At 36.3% G+C, this 20,480-nt stretch overlaps 1 protein-coding gene across 5 annotated transcripts in view; it reads left to right on the top strand.

Annotated features, from left to right (window-relative positions):
* CDH7 (cadherin 7) overlaps positions 1-20,480 on the top strand; it is a 154,811-nt gene that overhangs the window by 103,288 nt on the left and 31,043 nt on the right. For all 5 annotated transcript variants that reach the window (XM_070049870.1, XM_070049871.1, XM_051851138.2 and 2 more), the window contains one exon: positions 5,938-6,191. In XM_070049870.1, coding sequence (XP_069905971.1) covers positions 5,938-6,191 — 254 coding nt within the window. The remainder of the gene's footprint in view (positions 1-5,937; positions 6,192-20,480) is intronic.

Here is a 20,480-nt window from a genome sequence, read left to right as displayed (position 1 = left end):
ATCAGCACTCAGATAAGACATTTAACATGTAGGCATGGACATGTGTACACGGGATAGCCAGCCCTGATGGTACTATGCTGTAGTAACAGAGTGCAGAATTGCAAGAAAGGACTAACTTGGAAAAAATCCTGAAACATTAACAACAGCATTGGTCAAATGTTCATGATTCAAAAAGAGGTCACTGAGCTCAATGAGAGTTTACTTGGAGATCGACTGGAGGCCAAATCCAGTGAACACAGAAAAACACAGTGCAACGATTTCATTAAATGAATTTAAGATTTTACTTAGGTGTTATTATTGAAAATGGTGAAAATGCCAGGAAAAACTAATGAGACTCCACTGACCACATTATGTCTGATATATTTCTAAAAGTCAATAATGACTGTTATACACTGACTTTTCCAAGGACAAAGAATCTGGTTCAGGAGAGGAAGCAGATGAGAAAGAGGTAGGTTGACTTTTCAGGTGTCCATAACTCAGCAGGACACATTCATACTAATATTAGCAGTGTGATAAGAATAAAGCAAATACTTACACAGTGATTATTCTGTGTCAACTACTGCTTTTCTATACATCTCCAAATAATTTACACTGAGCCTATGGAGTGGGTGAGGTAAGCTACTTGCTACAAGATATCATTGGGTGATAGGATGCCCTAACTGCTCACAGAGCTTGAAGCAGGCGTGTTTCTTGGAGCAAAGGAGGACGGATGGTGCACACTTGGGATCTTGAGTTCACGGAGTGTCTCTGCCCCTTAATCACGGAATTTTTAGCTTTTCACTGCATTGTTTTCCTATCCAACTTTCAGATCGATTCATAATACTATTTTAGTCAGTTCAAGTTTCTATAAGAAAATTTTATTTACTGGGTATTTAAACAGCTAACATTTTGTTTCTAACAGTTCTCAAGGTTGGTAAATCCAATATGAAGGCAGATTCACTTTCTGGTGGGCACCTTCTACTTGCTTCATGGATGACTGTCTTCTTGCTATGTCCTCATCTGGGAGAAAGAGTCAGGGGTCTCTCTGGGATCTCATATAAGGCTAATAGGAACATTCATGAGAGCTGAGGGTTTTAGCCTTATGACATAATTCTGTGCCACATGTCCCCCTTCCTAATGTGCTATAGCAAACTGGGGTCAGGATCTTAATCTGAACTTCAGGTGGGCATAAATATCTAGTCCAACATGAATACTAACCTTGAAATTTTAAAATTTTTAGCAGACATAAAAATTGCACATATTTATAGCATCCAAGTGATGTTTGGATGCGTGCACACATTGTGTAATGTCCAGTTAGGCTAAACATATCTTATCTCAAACATATAGCATTCTTTTAAATTGAAAACATCGAAAGTACAATCTTCTAGTTTTTTTTTTTTTCTTTTCATACAGGTTATTGTTGATAGTCCTTATCTATATGCCTGTGCAACAGTGGTCTTTCTACTGTTTGCTTGTTAAACATTATGGTTTGTGGTGCATTAAGCCTATGATTATAAAATGATTTGAAAGTAGGTTATTGCAAAACTTATAAAAAAAGGGAGTGAGGAGATTGTGGGAGGAAAAATGTTTATCTTAGAATCATATCTATGAAATAACATTAAACTGGTTCACTTTATATTAATAAAATTTTTCTAAAAAATGAAAGTGTAGTGCCCTAACTTATCTATAGTCACTCTACTGTGCAATAGGCCCTCTGAAGTTCTTATTCCTATTAGCTATAACTTAGTACCCATTAGCCAACATTTTCCTATCCCTCCCAGCCTCTAATAACCACCATTATAGTTTTAACTTCTATGAAATCTTCTTTGAAACAAGTGTTGAAGATGTGTGTGAAACTCCTAGTGCATAGTTATCTCTCATTGTAAAGGTGTTTCATTATGACTTAGGTACAGGGGTTGTACAAACGCTTATGAAAGTGATGGTCTCTAAGATATCTCAGTAAGAATGAGAAAGAACAGCAGATGATTGGTGAGGGAAAAGTGTCCTCCTCACAGTCCATTTTATTTGTAGAAAAATGAGTGGAAGGAAGGGAGATGAGCATTGAATTGAAAAGATAGTGTGACTGCTGATCTATTGCACCTTAGGAGTTAGCTTCACCCTGTTGGACTCCTTATATCAAAGAATGGCAAAGAACTGGCTGCCTACTTTCCCCATGAGCCAAGGATGTTTACTATTATTAAATGATTGAAAATTTTCAAATTGAGAGGAATGTGCCACAGAATGTAACTCTCAGTGTCTGTTCATGAGATATTATTGATGTACATCTGTGTGCATTCAGTTCTACGTGGCACAGACTGTTCATAGAAAAAGTTTGCACATTCTTGCATTGAATGTAACTCTTCTTTTTAATCCTGCATGTTATCGCCCCTAGTGACAATAAATTTTGAGGATCCTATTTTATAGTTTGGGAAGTAACATAGCAAACAAACTGCTTCCTTTGTCTGTGTCTCCAACGTAGATGCCTCTTGCCTGGAGAACGACCAGGTACTAGCATCATCTTGAGGTTCTGTAGCTTCACTGGTTCGAGTCTGTCACTCATGGTGGATCAACTCAGAGTTGATCCCAGAGTCTTGTTAATCCTGCTTCATGGTTCCTATTGTGGCTTCTGGTGTGGACACTGGTTTGGTTAAATTTTCGAATACGTACATAGTCTCTGATCGTATATGGCTTCAAATGTTGAAGAGAACTGGCTTAGATGATACATTTTCCTCCTTACTCTTATGCCTCTTCCCTCACTTGTTTATTTTTTCAAGGATAACCTTGGTAATTGCATGTAATAGTGATAGAATGCATTGCTCTTATAGAAATCAATAATGAGAAAGAAAAACATTAAAATTTTATTGCACAAATTTATTAAGAATTCTATCCATCACACCACCTCTCTGACAAAGCTCTATCTTTGGCTTATCTCTATATGATCTGAAATGATTTTGTATAGCTATTCTTTTGTCTGTATTCTTGATTCATAGGCTTTCATATGAACTCTTTGCTTGCTCCATTTTCATAACAGCTTCTAGACAACTAGTCTTCATGCATAAGATTATGTTTCTTCATGACTTTGTAGCATCCAGATGTCTTTACTTCATGTTGCTGCCTTTTTACATGTTTAGTAAAAAAAAAAAAGTTGCTACAGAATAATTGCATTCAGTTAATTTTAAATTATTTTAATGGTGAGAAAAACATTTACATTAATTCAGAAATACTTAGTATCCCTTGTGGTAATGTTGAAAACATGAACGAATATCTTAAATGTTATTGTAGCTTCGCATTAATTTGAAAGGAGATGTCGAATAGGAATCTTAACATGTTATACTATATACAGACATGTAATATTAAGAACACATTTCTCCTTATTCCTTGTAAAGAGGGACAGAAGAGAAAACTGAGAAGCCTTTTTTCCAAATAACGAGTAGGTAAATAAGAAAAATTTATTCTTGGCAGTTCAATATGTTCATTTGCATCTTTGGCCCCAAGAAAATGTTAATGACTCAACCTGGTTTATTCAAAGAGAAGTTACATCATAATTACCTGAAGAAGCTTTAAAAAATAGATCTGCCTATGCCTCAGCCTGGATCTGCCAAATCAAAATCAGGTGGGAAGAGACCAGGCCTCATGGGTTCTGATTTTCATCCTTATTGAAGACCACTGGGCTGGACTCAGTATTAGATACAAACAAAAATTAGAACAAACAAAAATGGTTACCTCATACAAATACTAGTTAGTTAATGTTTATGACAACACTTATTATATGCCCAAACTTTTTTTATGTGGAACCTCAGATAACACTTACACTTTTTTTCTCCTGAAACAATTTTATAAAGTTTTTTGTGGTCAAGAAAAAACCATATACCTGCTTGTATTTCCTCTCCTGTCTTCTATTTTAACCATCAAGATTTCCTAGATCAAAGGTATAATTCATTTTAAGGCTTTTGTGGACTGGCTGTCCTTATTGTACTTTTACTTTTCCTCATTCAACAAAAAATTGTTGAGCATCTTATATAGAGAAAAACATTGTAAGTACTGGGAATAATAGTGATAAACAGAGCAGTTTGGGTTTACAACTTAGGGGGTGAGACAGATGTTAAATAAACATTTTGGTAAATTTGCACTACATAGTGCAAGCCTATTTATTTTGGGTTTCATAAAGCTATAACTTGGAAAATTTATATTTTTACCTCATTTTAACCAGAGATTAGCATGGGTTGTCTTTATTGAATGTTTATATGCAAATACACATATAATATACAGTAAATATACATATACAAATTCACATATACCTATTATATATATTTGCTTATAAATGTATATGATATTGAAAAAGTTCATTAAAATGCACAATATGAAAAAACTACATGTCTTTCAAAAATGTTTTGCACCCAAATCAACTTGAATGGAATTATGAAATAGTTCCATTTTATAAGTTTATTGAAGTACTCTCATAAATGTGTTTTATTATATTTGATATAAATAGTAAATACACACTACTTTATAAATAGTATAGCATACACTGTATATGTTATGTGCTTGTAGGTTCTATTTTGTATTTATCTAACTGCACTGCTTTCTTTATTTTACTAAGTCTCACATCCTTTATGGAATAATTCAGAATATATATACATGTCTACATGTGTACACACATGTATGGCCGTAGAAGTATGTATGTATATAATGAGTGCATTTGGATTACAGTTTTCAGCATTACAATTTAACTCATATTCTTAGTTTTTATTTTAAAAGATTTATTTTACTTAATTGCAAGAGAGAGTTACAGAGAGAGGGAGAGACAGAGAGAGAGAGAGAAAGAGGTCTTCTGTTTGCTGGTTCACTCCCCAAATGGCCACAGTGGTCAGAGCTGGGCCGATCTGAAGTCAGGAGCTTCTTCCAGGTCTCCCAAATGGGTGCAAGGGCCCAAGTGCCTGGGCTATCTTCTACTGCTTTTGCCAGTGCCCATAAGGGATGCTGGTGCCACAGGTGGAGGATTTAGCCCCCTATGCCACAGTGCCAGCCCCCTTAGTCCGTTTTTTCATATATATTGACAATTAAGTGGAATATGCATGATATTTCACAATGTTTCTCCCATTCTTTACTATTTTAATAGTTTTTGCTTTACATCATTAAGTATAAAGATTATTTGGGGACAGTTTTTGGAGAGTCATCAAAAGCTCTTTGTATCCATGCAGGAAGTGAAGCATGCTCTCGTCACAAACAACTTCTGCCCATTCTGTACAAAAGGCTGTTCTTTGATAGATGGTGTTTCACTCGCGCCACATTTAATGGCCTTTCCTTCTAAGCTTCCATGTTGTTTGACTTGATCATGAGTTTTTGAGGAATGTTTCAGCAGATTGATCCTCCCAGAATAAAGATTCTGGAACGTAGTCATCAACCATCTGGGGGAGTTATAGTGATGGAAGAATAATGAAGGTAGAGATCCTGGGTATTCCGCTGAGATGGACTGGAAATGTTTCAGACTGGCTATCTCAGTATGCTACCCCAGCCACTGTGCTTGACAGCTCAGGATCATCATATTATCTTCCAAATCCCACACATTTTAAATGAGAGATTTCATGGAAGGCTATATTTTTCATCCTTTTTTTTTATCACCCGTACTGTTAAATTACATAATTGAAGAATATTCCATCGATGTCTCTCATGGAGGAGTTTTTAAATCTTATATATTTTCTCTTAGTAACAATCTGAAGACCTGTGTGTGTCCATTCGTTTTATGGCAGCCGAGTGGATTAAGTTAGCTCAAAAGCACTTACCATTGTCTATGAGACAGAAAAATAGCAAGGATTCTGATTGGCGTTTTTATTTATTATTTTTGAATTCCAGTGGTGCATTTTCATGGCAGACTCATTTCTATGCTCAATGACATGCATGATTGAGAAGGCTCTGCTTTGCTAAGAGGTAATTTGATTCTCTTAATTTTCTCTATAGGAACTGGATTTTGAAGCCAAAACAAGTTATACTTTACGGATAGAAGCCGCAAATAAAGATGCTGACCCTCGTTTTCTGAGTTTGGGACCATTCAGTGATACGACAACCGTGAAGATAATTGTGGAGGACGTGGACGAGCCCCCCGTGTTTTCCTCTCCCTTTTACCCCATGGAGGTATCAGAAGCTACTCAGGTTGGGAATATCATTGGCACTGTTGCAGCTCATGATCCAGACTCTTCCAACAGCCCTGTGAGGTAAAGGCTCAAAACTTTGCTTTTCTCCCATGTTAAGTGCGTGTGCCAGCATTCACCACCCATGTTTCTGCATTGTGATGCCTCTCTGTTCATAGGAACACGGCAGAAGTGAACAGGATCAGAACAACATGACGTTTTACTGATTTATTTTAATTTCAAAAAGAACAAAATAATTTTGAACACTTTGTTGATAGTTTATAATCTGAGTTCAACAATGTGCTTTAATGTGTACATGTACTTATGTGTGTGTGTGTGTATGATAAGTGATTCTTATATTTTTAGTAACTATTAAAATAGAATATACTTGAAATAAGATGACCATCATATTACAGGTCTTAACTTGAGTTTGGAAGATACTACATTTTGCAATGTGAAAGTGGGATTTTTAAATAAAAGGAGTATAGGTTAAAAAAACAGTAATTATCTCCTATTCAGATATATTCAGTTGATTAGCTAATCTCAGACTTTTACATTTGAATGATGCTTAACAATGGTAAGTGCTTTTGAGCTAACTTTTGAGCTTAGTCTGGATGTTGTCTACAAAGTGTCATGGATATTATTGGTAATTTACAAAATGATTCTTGTACTAATATATGCTAATAATATTCCTTATTTCCTCAAGTAATACATAGATTACTTTAAGTAGTAAGTTCGAGCTTTCCTTTCTTTTTTTTTCCTACCAGTAATAGAACCTAGTAAAGAATTGGCATGAAATCATACTGATTGTTTATTTATCTATGCAATAAATTCAGGTTATGTGGGTGGCAATCCTACTTTTAATGTGGTAATTATAAATCATATCTGGCATATTTTGAGTCACCAATGTACCAGATAAATAAACTAACTCCTGCCCCTTTAATCCCTCTGCTTTCGTTGTCAAAACAGCTCCCTGACTTAAGCTCAATCACACTCAGCAACTGACTTGGCAAGATTTGAATTTGAGTTGTGCAGCTCTTGGTAGAACACCAAGTCTTCTGCACTCTTGACAATAGCCAGCTGCACAACCATAGGCCTAGAGAAAACTACCTAGGATAGCTTGACTTCTGTTTTTCATTTAATGGCAAGATATTGAGACATGTTTCATGGAGTTGGGAATACAGAAAAGGACAAAGACACTAATATATATCATAATTTATTAGAAAATGAATGAATATAGTTAAGAACATTTTGAATGATTGTACTGATATTTTTATATTGCTTCTTATTTTTTCTTTACTCATTATCTTGTGTGTCAGTCTTTTGAAGCTGTTCTGAGGATATTTCTCTTTTACATTTTGTTTGAAGAACATTAACAATAGTGCTATTTAATAACAAGGTAAAACAGGAAGAGTAGGCTCCAGTGAGTACTTCAGTTGGAGAGAGATGACATGAATGTCAGGTTTACTGTTGGGCACACAAACATGGAGAACTTCAACGACTGAACTCTGTTGATTTTGAAGGCCAGGAACTCTGTGACCTTACCAGTGAAGGAGTATCTGTCTATTATTAAATATACCCCTACTTTTCAATTTCTTAAATGTAGTTAAAATTAGTATTAATTTACATTAATATCTCAGAAATACATAGGTTGACTTTGTCTTACGTGAATTAAAATATTATTTGTATGTGCTTTTTTGTAGAATTGATTTACTGACTTATGTTTAATACTTGTACACTTGAAGCATTTCTTCATACTTTTTCATAAGGTCAGCATGATAATTCATAGCTTAAATTTCTGTTGGATTTGTCACTCACATATTTCTCTTCCCCTATCCATATGTGATAACTTTTAAGAAACATGTGTTCTCATTTTATACTTTAGTGAAAATGCTTACTCTCATGCTTTGCCTGAAAGATTGGTTGGTTTTCTCCAGCACTTCTATCTGTTGCTTGGTTTAGGGCCTGTCACTTAGTTGCCTAACGTTTGATTTAAGCCAACAAAAACTCTGTCTCAGGTCTTTTGAGCAATTAAATTAAACAGGAAACATGAATGGTGCTTTTAAATTGAGACTTGTGACTTGAATGTGAGCAAGTATTCACATTATGATTGCGATTATGAAATATTATGATATTTTCAGGCCACTTTATTTCAGTCAATATAGACAGTGAAAAGAGAGATGTTTTATATATATAACCATATTGACTGTCTATATTGAATATTATTTTATACTCACATATATTCCACATATAGAAAATACTACATGCATGCGAATTTGTCTTTGTATGGGACACTCATGCCACCATCAGAATGTAAACCCTGCTCCAACATATGCCAAACGATGCATAAACTGGTTTCTAAAGTATTAAGAAAACAAATCTCCAGATTGAAAAAGAAATGAAGAATCTTAACAAATGATCGCTTTGTTCTTCTGTTGCTTTTGAAATATTACAGTTCTTGATGACTGGAAAAGCAGCATTTATTTCATAAAACCAACCAAAGCCCATTCCTAACCCCCCCATTGTAATTGTTTAAAATTAGATCAGTAGTATTAAAATTGTAAAATAAAGTGGGCTAATGAAAAAATTATTTTCACTCTATTGACATTTTTGTTTTATAATACTGAAATATAATATGTGTCATTTATGCTTGAAATATTTACTGATATGTGGGGCAAGAGATTAGAGTTCTAGAGATAAAGATACTTACTTGTCTCAAGCATGGTGAAATTGAGATCCCTGGCCGGCACCGCGGCTCAATAGGCTAATCCTCTGCCTGTGGTGCCGGAACACCGGGTTCTAGTCCTGGTGGAGGTGCCGGATTCTGTCCCAGTTGCTCCTCTTCCAGGCCAGCTTCTGCTGTGGCCTGGGAGTGCAGTGGAGGATGGCCCAAGTGTTTGGGCCCTGCACCCCATGGGAGACCAGGAGAAGCTCCTGGCTCCTGGCTTCAGATCAGCGCGGTGCACCGGCCGCAGCGCACCAGCCGTGGCGGCCATTGGAGGGTGAACCAATGGCAAAGGAAGACCTTTCTCTCTGTCTTTCTCTCTCTCACTGTCCACTCTGCCTGTTCAAAAAAAAAAAAAAAATGAAATTGAGATCCCTGCCTTGCCAAGCATTTTAAAAATTCCACCTCCTTGATTAAAACACCAACCAAAGCCCATTCCTAACCCCTCCCCATGCACTTGACTTTCCTAAAAAGAATACTGGAGTACCTATATGACTAGTGGCACCTTGCTATTTTGACTATTGACAACTGTAGTAGTCACAAATGAAAAAAGTTTTTTTTTTTTTAAATTCTGGGGAAATTTTATTTATTTTGAAAGGCAAAAAGAGGAAGAGAGAGGGACAGAGATCCCTCATCCACTGGTTCATTCCCCAAATGCCCACAGTAGCTGGAGTAGGCCAGGCCAACACCGGTACCTAGAACTCAATCCAGATCTCTCACATGGAAGCAGAGACCCAGGTGTTGTCTGACTCCAAAGGAGTCCATGACAGGAAGTGAGAACTCGAAGCAGAGCTGGGACTGAAACCCAGGCACTCTTAACGTGGGTTGTGGATGTCTCAACCACTGTGCAAAATGCCTGCTCATGGAGAAGGATCAAACGGATCTGGAGCCCACACTCTTGTGTAATGTTATCTCTTTTTTATAATCGTACCACCACCCTGATAGCTTATCTAGACCACTGTTTCATGTATGCTGTTTTTTTTTTTTTTAACCCCCATATGGGACCTAAAGCTCCCATCAAAGCTGAAGATAAAAATTAGCTGGTATTTAATTAAAAAATGTATTTTTTTGTGAAAAAATAGGCAACTGAGGGTAAATTCATTTCTGGCTTCTTTTCTTTGAAGTAATTATTTGCCTGATTTCATATGAATTCTGCCCTTGAGTGCTAAATATCAGGCCTTACCCATGGAACTGGGAAGGGTTTATTATGGTCTGCTGAGTCTGATCATCTTTTGAAATGGCAGAAATTCCACTTCTGTGTTTCTAATTCACAGTGGTAAAAATGGCAGGATCAGCCTGGAGTCTAAAGGACTCCAACTCATTCCTCATGTCAGCATTGGCATACTGATCAATGACTCAACATGCCATTAAGAGTGCGCTCTGTGCAAGACACTGGGGGAGATGCTGATGGGAAACAAAGATGAATAAAACCTTTTCTTTGACCTCAGGGAACTAGAATCTGCATGAGGTAACAAACTCCTCTAAAAGTTAAACATTATGTCCGAAGAAAAATGTCAGCAGTGGAATATGGCAGATTGTGAGATAAATCGTATTTACTCTGAGTTCACTGGACACGAGACTTTGAAGAAGTGATAGCATAGGTGGAGCGCTGAGGGATGGCACAACTTGGACAAGCCAAAGAAACATAATGCAAAATGCATCTATATTATATTTAGTTATAACCTAAGATCCAATTGCTAAGTTATGAAATTAGCAAATTCATTACTTAGGCAGTACTATTTGCCCAAGATCCCATGCTAAGAATAGCCAATGATTCAAAACATGATATTATCACAAAGAAGATCAGATGTGAAGACAGATGAACCAAAATAGCTTGCATTCATTTTTAGCATTTCTAACATTTTAAATAGATAACTGTGTTTATATTTATGTTCAAAGATATTTTTGTGATATGTACTTGTAGGTTCTTTTGACATCCCTTGTATTCTGTGTTCTCAAATAAAAACTATAAAATACCACCAGAGATAATATTATGTAATGTGACTAGTATGAACATATTTGGGGGTATTTAAATAATTCAGTGTGTATTTTAAGTAGCTTGTAGCATGCATGCATTTGTCAACATTATTCTAAGTTGTGACTATCTGGATTTTATAAGAAACAGTGAGCCAGTAACATCTACAAAATAGTGCTGGCAATAAAACTGGTTAATTTCAAAAGTAACAGAAACTAAGCTATAATTTTGAAAATGCTACTTATTTTAATGTTAACTACCACTAAAAATTAAAAAAAGTATTTAGGTATGGTGAAAATATAAAATGCATTTTTGTTTGAGTGGAGTGCTATATATACAGAACTGCTTTTCAAAAGGTGTTAAGAAAGAAATGTCTGGTTTATTAAAGTCATTTTCCATTTTTGATTATATTGTTCTGGAATTAATACTGCTTGGGGGAAAGACATTCTGTGTTAGCTTTTCAGAAGACCCTAGGGAAAATGAATTTTTGAGAACTGCATTTTCTAATTTGTCCCTCACAGTATTTTCCAGGTCTAAAATATTTACTGAAAAGTCATATTAATTATATTTAAAAAAACCTGCAGTCTCTTTGTTGTAGATCACTGAGAACTGTAGATGAGCTTGAAAGATTAGGGACTTACTCTTATTTATCTTGCAATGTTCTGTTAGCATTACTTTAATTGAAATAAGCAGAGAGTAGCCACAGTTACCTGAAAAGAATAGGAATGTGGGCATAACTCACAAAAATCAGCAGATTTGAATAGCTAGACTTATTCCTCTGTAAATATGAGTAGCATCCTTTTCATTTATTGTGACCCTCTATTTAGGAATCAAATTTTGTGAAGAGGTTTTTTTGACCTGTCTTGACATACATGTCCATCTCTTGCCCGTGATGCTCTAGATATGTTAATTGTGAAAGCTAGATTGCGTAAGATTAAAACTGCTTAAATTCCCAGGGGGAAATTGAACTGCTATTATAAGAAAAGTGAGTGAGGATGCAGACAAAGCATGTGCAATCATTAGCAGGACGCAGTAGTTTGTTTGGAATTTTTTTTCAGTAAGCCCTTATAAAGCAAGAATTGTTTTTCCAGTGTTACAAAAAAAGAAATGTCCTTGGCCATGTAAGGAGCACATGTATTTCCAGGATTTTTGTAGATCTCTCTCAAACCTGAACAATACTTCACAGCAATACTCAGCAGCACACTCACACACACACCATACTTACAAATTTTATGGTGGATTAAGATTTCAACTCAACTAATTGAGATATTTTGTCCATGTTATGTCTTTTGCCATTTGGGGAGTACTGAAGCTATATTAGTGTTAACATATCCCACTCACCTGAACATTCCGTTTGGGAACTGACATGCAAATTGAAGTCATGGGGATGCTACCTGTAAATTTTAATTGCTCTCCTCAGCTTATCAAGTAGCAGTAATGATAATAGCAGCATTTGTTATGGAATTCATTTTATAACAGACGTGCGGAGTACTAAAAGCACACAGATGTGTACGAGGCAGTCTCAGCCCTCAGTCCTCTCATAAATGTGGAGCCCTCTTGGTATCTAGCTGTAGAAAAAATTTCATAAAATCTTTGAAGATCCAAGATTAAATCTATAAGTGAAAGCTCATCTTTAAAATTTCCTAATTTTGCAGATGAAGAAACAGAAAAATTCAAACAGTGAAGGCAAAGTCCCAATTAGTGCACTGGGTTGGTGGTGGGATCATGAGCATCCTTTGTTTCTGTTTATGGTTCTAAGGAGCGTTCAGGAAAGTGGAAGATAAAAATATAAAATATTTATTTAAAATATATTTATATGAAATATAAAACAAATTAGTAAATATCTACCATTTTCACCCCTTTTTAGTGAAAACATAAAAATGTACATGTTTAGAGTGCTATGTGATACTTTGGTGTGTGTGTCCATTGTGTAATGTATAAATTAGGGTAAATACATATATCTTCCCAACTATTTATAATCTCTTTATGGTAAAACCATTCAAAATTCTCTTCTCTAGTTTTTGCAGAGTATACAATGGTATTGAAAATCTTCTCAACAACATTCTTTTGCCTATCACTTTCTGTAACTTAGTTTTAAGGACACCATGTCTACAAGGGAAGCTGACAAAGATATTTTTTCCCCTGGTGACCACATAACTGTCTACCAAAAGCAGTATTTTCTTCATAATAAATGAGAAGACAGAGCTATTAAGGATGCAAATATAAGTCTTTTCCACACATGGTCTTACACATTTATTTGAGAATCAGGGAAAAAGGTTATAAAACATATTAATTTATTAATGAAAATATTTCTTAAATAAAGTGTCATTTGCATGTGCTCAAGAGAAATTTTTAATGTCTGACTGAATGATAGGAAGATGAGATAAAGAAGTCATAAATCGCAAATAAACAAACATATAAATGCATGAAGACTCCTGTCATTTGGATGAGGTTTGAGTGTCCCCTGATGGTTCATGTGTTAAAATTGAATTCCCATCGTGGGATATTATTGGGTAGAAACAATCCTGCTGATTATATTTTGAGAAGGGACCTTGGAACGATTAGATCAGATCAAATCATTAGTTTGAACCCCACGGTTGAGTTTTGCGGATTTGTAATAGACAGAGAGGGACCAGTGCACTCTTTGTCTCTAACATGAGATGCTCTGCACCACTTTGGAACTCTGACAAAAAGAAAGCCCTCACCAGATGAGATCAGTAGGCCTGTACCTTCAGAAATGTGAGCCCAAAAAAGGCTGCTTGCTTTATAAAGTGGGCTATATCGTGGTGGCAATGACAGGCTAATGCACAGACATGCTCTCCCCATCCCTGCACATACATGTAAGCACACTTACATAATTGTGCTATTTAAAGAGCTCTATGTATTACTATTACATACATACATAAGTGGATTCTACAGAGTTTATTATTTAGACATGATTAACATTTAAATTGCAGAAATTTGGTTTGCTCATATTTATTCAATTCCTTTGAAATACAAAGGCCTAGGTTATAACTCAATCCCTCAGTGACTAGTGATTTTTTATATATGGTGATTAGTGGTTGAGAACATTTAACATACTAAGTGAATTCTAATCTTTAAAATATTTTATTTTAGGGCCTTGAGACTATTGATAATAGAGGCAAGTCTTTTTTTTTTTTTTTTTTTTTTTTTTTTTTTTTTTTTTTTTTGACAGGCAGAGTGGACAGTGAGAGAGAGAGAGACAGAGAGAAAGGTCTTCCTTTGCCGTTGGTTCACCAACCAATGGCCGCCGTGGCCAGCGCGATGCGACCGGCGCACCGCGCTGATCCGATGGCAGGAGCCAGGAGCCAGGTGCTTTTCCTGGTCTCCCATGGGGTGCAGGGCCCAAGCACCTGGGCCATCCTCCACTGCACTCCCGGGCCACAGCAGAGGGCTGGCCTGGAAGAGGGGCAACCGGGACAGAATCCGGCGCCCCAACTGGGACTAGAACCCGGTGTGCCGGCGCCGCTAGGCGGAGGATTAACCTAGTGAGCCGCGGCGCCGGCCCGAGGCAAGTCTTTTAGTCATAGACTTTAGCCTTGAGAGGAATTAATTAACTCATTTAGACAGATGTATATCAAGTTCAAGGTCTTTTTCATTTACTAAACTAAAAATTTATTTTGTCATGAATATGCAAATGTTGTTACTACCTTAAATATTTTATTTGAAAATTAAAGAAGTTTAGAGTTAGTTTAATTGATGCATGAATGCCTTATTATTAAACTGCAAGCTTTGCAAAGAATAATATCAATTGCTCAGTTATCATTGGTTAAAACATACTAATGAATATGTATATATTATATGTAAGCACACATGCTTACTGGTTGCATATATATGTTTATATATGTATAGACTATGTGTTTAGGTATATGTACCCCAAAATAATCCTTTTCTAGGGAAATGCATTCCCCATGTCTCACACTTAATACAGCTGTAAATCCTGCATAATGAAGCTGTCAATATTCTGAAAATCAAACAGTAGTAAGCAGTTTGGGGAAGAAGACACTGTTAAAAGTATTTCAACTGGTGACGCGTTTATCATTATTTTTCCTCTACCAATCCGTCACCTGTACTAGAAAAAAAAAATCAACAAAATATGCCCAAAGTAAGCTGAATGAATAGAATAGTAAAGAGACAGAAGTCAGTTTATTTGAAAAATAATAGGAATACAGAAATCAATGAAATTAGAAGCTTGTAGTAACTGAGGAAAATGGAAGAAACACAATAAACATAAGCAAAAATGTGAGCTATCACTACAGGCCCTGAAAACGTATAAAGAAGATAACAAAATCCTGTGAACAGCTGTATCCTCATAAATTCTATAGTTTAGATGAAATTTGGCATCTTGAATGAAATTGGATAATTGTTCACAAAATACAACCTTTCCAAAACCAGCCAGGATGAAATACGTTGTCTGTATACAGTAATCTCAAAAAAATATTGCATTTGTAATTTACTTCTGAAAAAAAAAATCTAAGCCAAGATGATTTCATTGGAAAATTCTGCCAAGCATTTAAAAGAGAGTTAGAACCAACACCAGTTCCACATGGCATTTCTGAAGAAGAGAAGAAGGAATACATCCCAACTTTTTTTGTAATTCCAGCATTATTCTCGCTACCAAAAACCAGGTAAATGTAGTAAAAAAGAATAAAATATCAGATAATGAGCTCTCATATGGGCATTTTCAACCAATTATTAGAAAATTCAGTCAATACAGGCAGAATTTATCATAGTAAAGTATGGTTTAACCAAGAATTATAATATTCAAAAATCACTCCTATATAGTTCAGCATATTAAAATATTAAGTTAAAAAATTCAAATCCATTTATGCAGAAAAATCTTTGGTGAAATTCAACACTCATTTCTGTTTAAAACACAGTAAACTAACAATACAGTGAAACATCTTAATTCTGATAAAAGAAATCTAACATGCTACAAGTAATATAATGAATAGTGAATGAATCAATGCTTTCCACTACAATTCCAAAACAAGAAAAACATATCCACTTATATTGTCTGTCATTCTGGAAGTCCTTGCCAGTGCAATAAGGCAGGAAAAAGAAATGAAAGTTGTAACAGTTTGGAAAGGAATAAGTAAGACTGTCCATATTTAAATGAAAGTATGATCATTTACACAGAAAATCCCAAAGAAATTTTTAAAATACCATGCAACAAGAGATTTTTCAGAAAACAAAGATACAAAGTCAATACACACACAACACACACACACTCACACATACTTGATTTTATATATTAGCATAGGACGATTAGAAATAAATGGTAAAAAGAAACAGTTTACAGTAATTCCAACAACTCATATATATAGGTCTAAGTATAGCAAATCTTGTATGGAATTTGTGTAATAAAAATATAAAATGCTGATGAAAGAAATCAAGGAATTCCTAGCAGCATGGCCTACTGTGTTTGTGATGTGGAAAACTCAGTACAGTAAAACTGTCAATTCCACCCAAATCAATCTATAGATTCAATGAAATTCCAGTGAAATCCCACCTATAATTTTTATAGATGTAAAGCCACCACAAAACACACAAACACCGGAGTTAGAGGAAAGGTTTATTGTCTGGTGGGGGGAGACCAGTACGCTGAGGGGAGAGGGTGAGTGAGTAAAAGAGAGTAAAAGAGCACATGACGCAGAACATCTCCTGTTAACCCTTTGCCAGGGGCAGTGAATCTCATTAGGGTGAGGGTGGAGCTGACACTGGCAGTTGCGCCACGGGGCTTAGAACGGAAGCCTAATGTGCAACTTGGGGCCAGGGGCCAGGGGCCAGGGCATAGATGATGCCACAGATAAGACTGCTCTATTTTACTAACAATAGATTTGATCTTTAAATTTATAGATATAAACTAACTGAAAGACTAAAATTTGTGTGAAAATGCAAAGAATCTAGATTGTTCAAACAATTCTGAAGAGGAAGTATAAAATCTATCAGATTTTCAGATTTATTATTTAGCAACAATAACCAAGACATTGTGGTATTGGAAAAGTGGGTTGGGAAGCACAAATCAATAGAACACAATGGCTACCCCAGAGTAGCTCCACAAACATAGGGAACATTGCTTTTATGGAAGTTACAAAGGGAAATTGAATGGGCCAGTGCTATGGCTCATTTGGCTAATCCTCCGCCTGCAGCACCGGCACCCGGGTTCTAGTCCCATTTGCTCCTCTTCCAGTCCAGCTCTCTGCTGTGGCCCAGGAAGGCAGTGGAGGATGGCCCAAGTGCTTGGGCCCTGCACCTGCATGGAAGACCAGGAAGAAGTACCTGGCTCCTGGTTTCAGATTGGCGCAGCACACTGGCCATAGCAGCCATTTGGGGGGTGAACCAACGGAAAGGAGGACCTTTCTCTCCATCTCCTCTCTCTCTCTCTGTCTCTCTCTCTCTCTCACTAACTGTGCCCGTCAAAGAATAGGCCTCCCAACAAATTAGCATAAAAATTGGAAAGCAATGAAATCCTGGTCTAACCCTTTTGTCTTCCACAAAGTTTAGCTCAAAAAGGACTCAAAAGCTCCTGGCTCTCAGTTTTAGATCAGCCTAGCCTTGGGCCCTTGCAGCCATCTGGGGAGTGAACCAGCAGGTGGAAGACCTCTCCCTCTCTCTGTCTATAATTTTAACTCTAAATAAATAAATAAATCTTAAAAAAGAGGATCTTGTTTCTAAGTATAAAGTGCAAAACTATGAAAAATTTAGAAGATAATACAGTAGAAAATATTCCTGGCCTAGTGAAAAAAAAAAAAGAAAACAGAATTTTAAATGTAACACCAATAGAACAGCTCTTAAAAAATGTATTAAACTCTTTCAAGATTAAAAGAAAATTTGTTCTTTGAGAGGTGCTTTTAAGAAATTGAAGGGGCTGGTGCTGTGGCATAGCACGTGTAAAGCCACCATCTGCAGTGCCGGTATCCCATAAGGGTGCCGGTTCACATCCGGGCTGCTCCACTTCCGATCCAGCTCTCTGCTATGGCCTGGGAAAGCAGAAGATGGCCCATGTCCTTGGGCTCCTGCACCAGTATGGGAGACCAGCAAGAAGCTCCTGGCTCTGGCTTCAGATCGGCGCCGCTCCGGCCATTGTGGCCAATTGGGGAGTGAACCAGTGGATGGAAGACCTCTCTTTCTTGCTCTGCTTCTCCTTCTCACTCTGTGTAACTCTGACTTTCAAATAAATAAATAAATCTTTTTTTAAGAAAAGAAAAAAATTGAAAAGAAACATTTTTCAAATTATGTATCCAATAGCAGTCTAGGTTTAAAAAGAACTCTGAAAACGTCATATTACAAGCAAATATCATGATTTTAAAAACAATAATTTTTAACAAATCTTAACTGAAGAGGACTATGAGTATGACATAACCACATGAGAATATGGTCAATATAATCAGGAAAATGCAAATTAAAGTTGTGTATGGTGAGGTTACAGAGCAATGAAATCTCGATATTTCTAGTAGGAATACAGATTTGGACATTTGTGATAGAAAAGGTTGAGAGTTTGTTGTTTTTTTTTTTTAGTTTTAATATACTTTTTAAAAATTTTACTAGTATAGAGGTAACAGATTCCATGTGTTTCATAGGTACAATTCTAAGAAGATAACCATACCTTCCTCTCTTCTTCCCCACCTCAAACGACCCTCTTCTTTATTTTCTTTTTATACCTTCATTTTTTTCAGTAAGATTTTTATTTCATAGATACAGTTTTAAGGGCATAACTATACTTCCCATTATAACTTCCCTGCTCCTTTCATTCCCACTCTCCTTCTCCTTCTTTTCTTATTTTTCTTTCATTTTTTACAATGATATACTTACAATTTTCTTTATAATCACAAGCTTAACCCTCCACCAAATAAAGAATTCAATGTGTAGAAAGTATAAAAATCACTGTAGACAAGGTCTATAAACAATAATCAAATCTCAAAATAACAATTTTGCCTGAATATGCTACATTTTTTGTACTTTGTATATTAATTACCACAAATCAGGAAAGAATATGTATACATCTGACAGTTTCTTATAAACTTATATTTATGATATGACTCAGCAATCCCACACTGTAGGGAAAAGAAAATATCTTTAAACTTATTTTAGCTCTACTAGCCAAACCTGGCATAAATACAAAAAATCTTTCAGTAGCTGAATGGGCAAACATGCTTTCCTATATTCACCTGGTGGAATACTACCAAACATTAAAAAGGAATGGACACAAAAGTTGGATAAATCTAATTTATTACACCAAATAAAAGCAGTCAGCCCCACAACGTTACATTCGACAGGATTCCTTTTAGAAGACATTTTCAAAAGCTTTAAATTAAAATATTGGGGAGCAACACCTACACTGACATAATCAGAGTTCAGTTGTCAGGGAAGGTGCACCCATAGGAGATATCACAAGGAAATTTTGAGGTGAAAGACCAGTTCTGCAACCTGGTCTCATTAGTAGTTGCCCAGTCCACGTGGGTTAAAATTCACAGACTTTTATTTAAAAAAATCAACGTTTGTGTCATTTTTTATTACTAATAAAATAAAAGCCAAAAAACTGTGCTATCTCTTCTGAAAATTGCTTGAAGAGATGTGTAAATCCATTACTTTAGGCAGCCTAGCCACAAACCCTGAGTCAGGAGGGAACATAGGCAATATTGTGTGGAGAGCCTGGAATTTTGCATTATAGCTATATACAGGCCCTTGATTCACAAAAGATACAATGAGCAGTTTCATAACACTTATCAATGAGCTTTCATGCCTCATTTATTCTTTGTTTATAAAATATATTGAAGCTGCTGTCTAAAATAACTTAAAAATTTTTGTACAAAATAATTTAATAGGCCGGCGCCATGGCTCACTAAGCTAATCTTCTGCCTGTGGCGCCAGCACACCAGGTTCTAGTCCTGGTTGGGGCGCCGGATTCTGTCCCGGCTGCTCCTCTTCCAGTCCAGCTCTCTGCTGTGGCCTGGGAAGGCAGTGGAGGATTGTCCAAGTGCTTGGGCCCTGCACCTGCATGGGAGACCAGGAGGAAACACCTGGCTCCTGGCTTCGGATAGGCACAGCGCGCCGGCCGCAGCACGCCAACCATAACGGCCATTTGGGGGGTGAACCAACAGAAAAGGAAGATCTTTCTCTCTCTCTCTCTCTCTCTCTCTCTCTCTCTCTCACTGTCTAACTCGGCCTGTCCAAAAAAATTTAATAAAAATACTAACAACCTTATTCTACCCATTTTCCAAGATGACTCCCAATGACCTATGTGACAAATGGAATATGATAGAAACAATGACATTTTACTTCCAAAGCTAGCTTGGAGAATTGCTGCAACTTTCACTTCCTATTTTTTTTTTAACTTTTATTTAATGAATATACGTTTCCAAAGTACGAATAATGGATTACTATGGCTTCCCCCCCATACCGTCCCTCCCACCCACAACCCTCTTCTTTCCCACTCCCTCTCCCCTTCCATTCACATCAAGATTCATTTTCGATTATCTTAATATACAGAAGATCAGCTTAGTATACATTAAGTAAGGATTTCAACAGTTTGCTCCCACACAGAAACATAAAGTGAAAAATAATAGATGATTTTTTTTTAATGATGATGAAATCAGATCAGACCTATTGTCATGTTTAATCCCAGTGAGAGTCAAGTTGGGAGTTGATA

The sequence above is a fragment of the Oryctolagus cuniculus genome, chromosome 10 (genome assembly GCF_964237555.1).
Source record: "Oryctolagus cuniculus chromosome 10, mOryCun1.1, whole genome shotgun sequence".
In the NCBI taxonomy this organism is placed as follows: domain Eukaryota; kingdom Metazoa; phylum Chordata; class Mammalia; order Lagomorpha; family Leporidae; genus Oryctolagus; species Oryctolagus cuniculus.
Note: the sequence above shows the minus strand (reverse complement) of the source record. Positions and strands in the feature narration are given on the sequence as shown.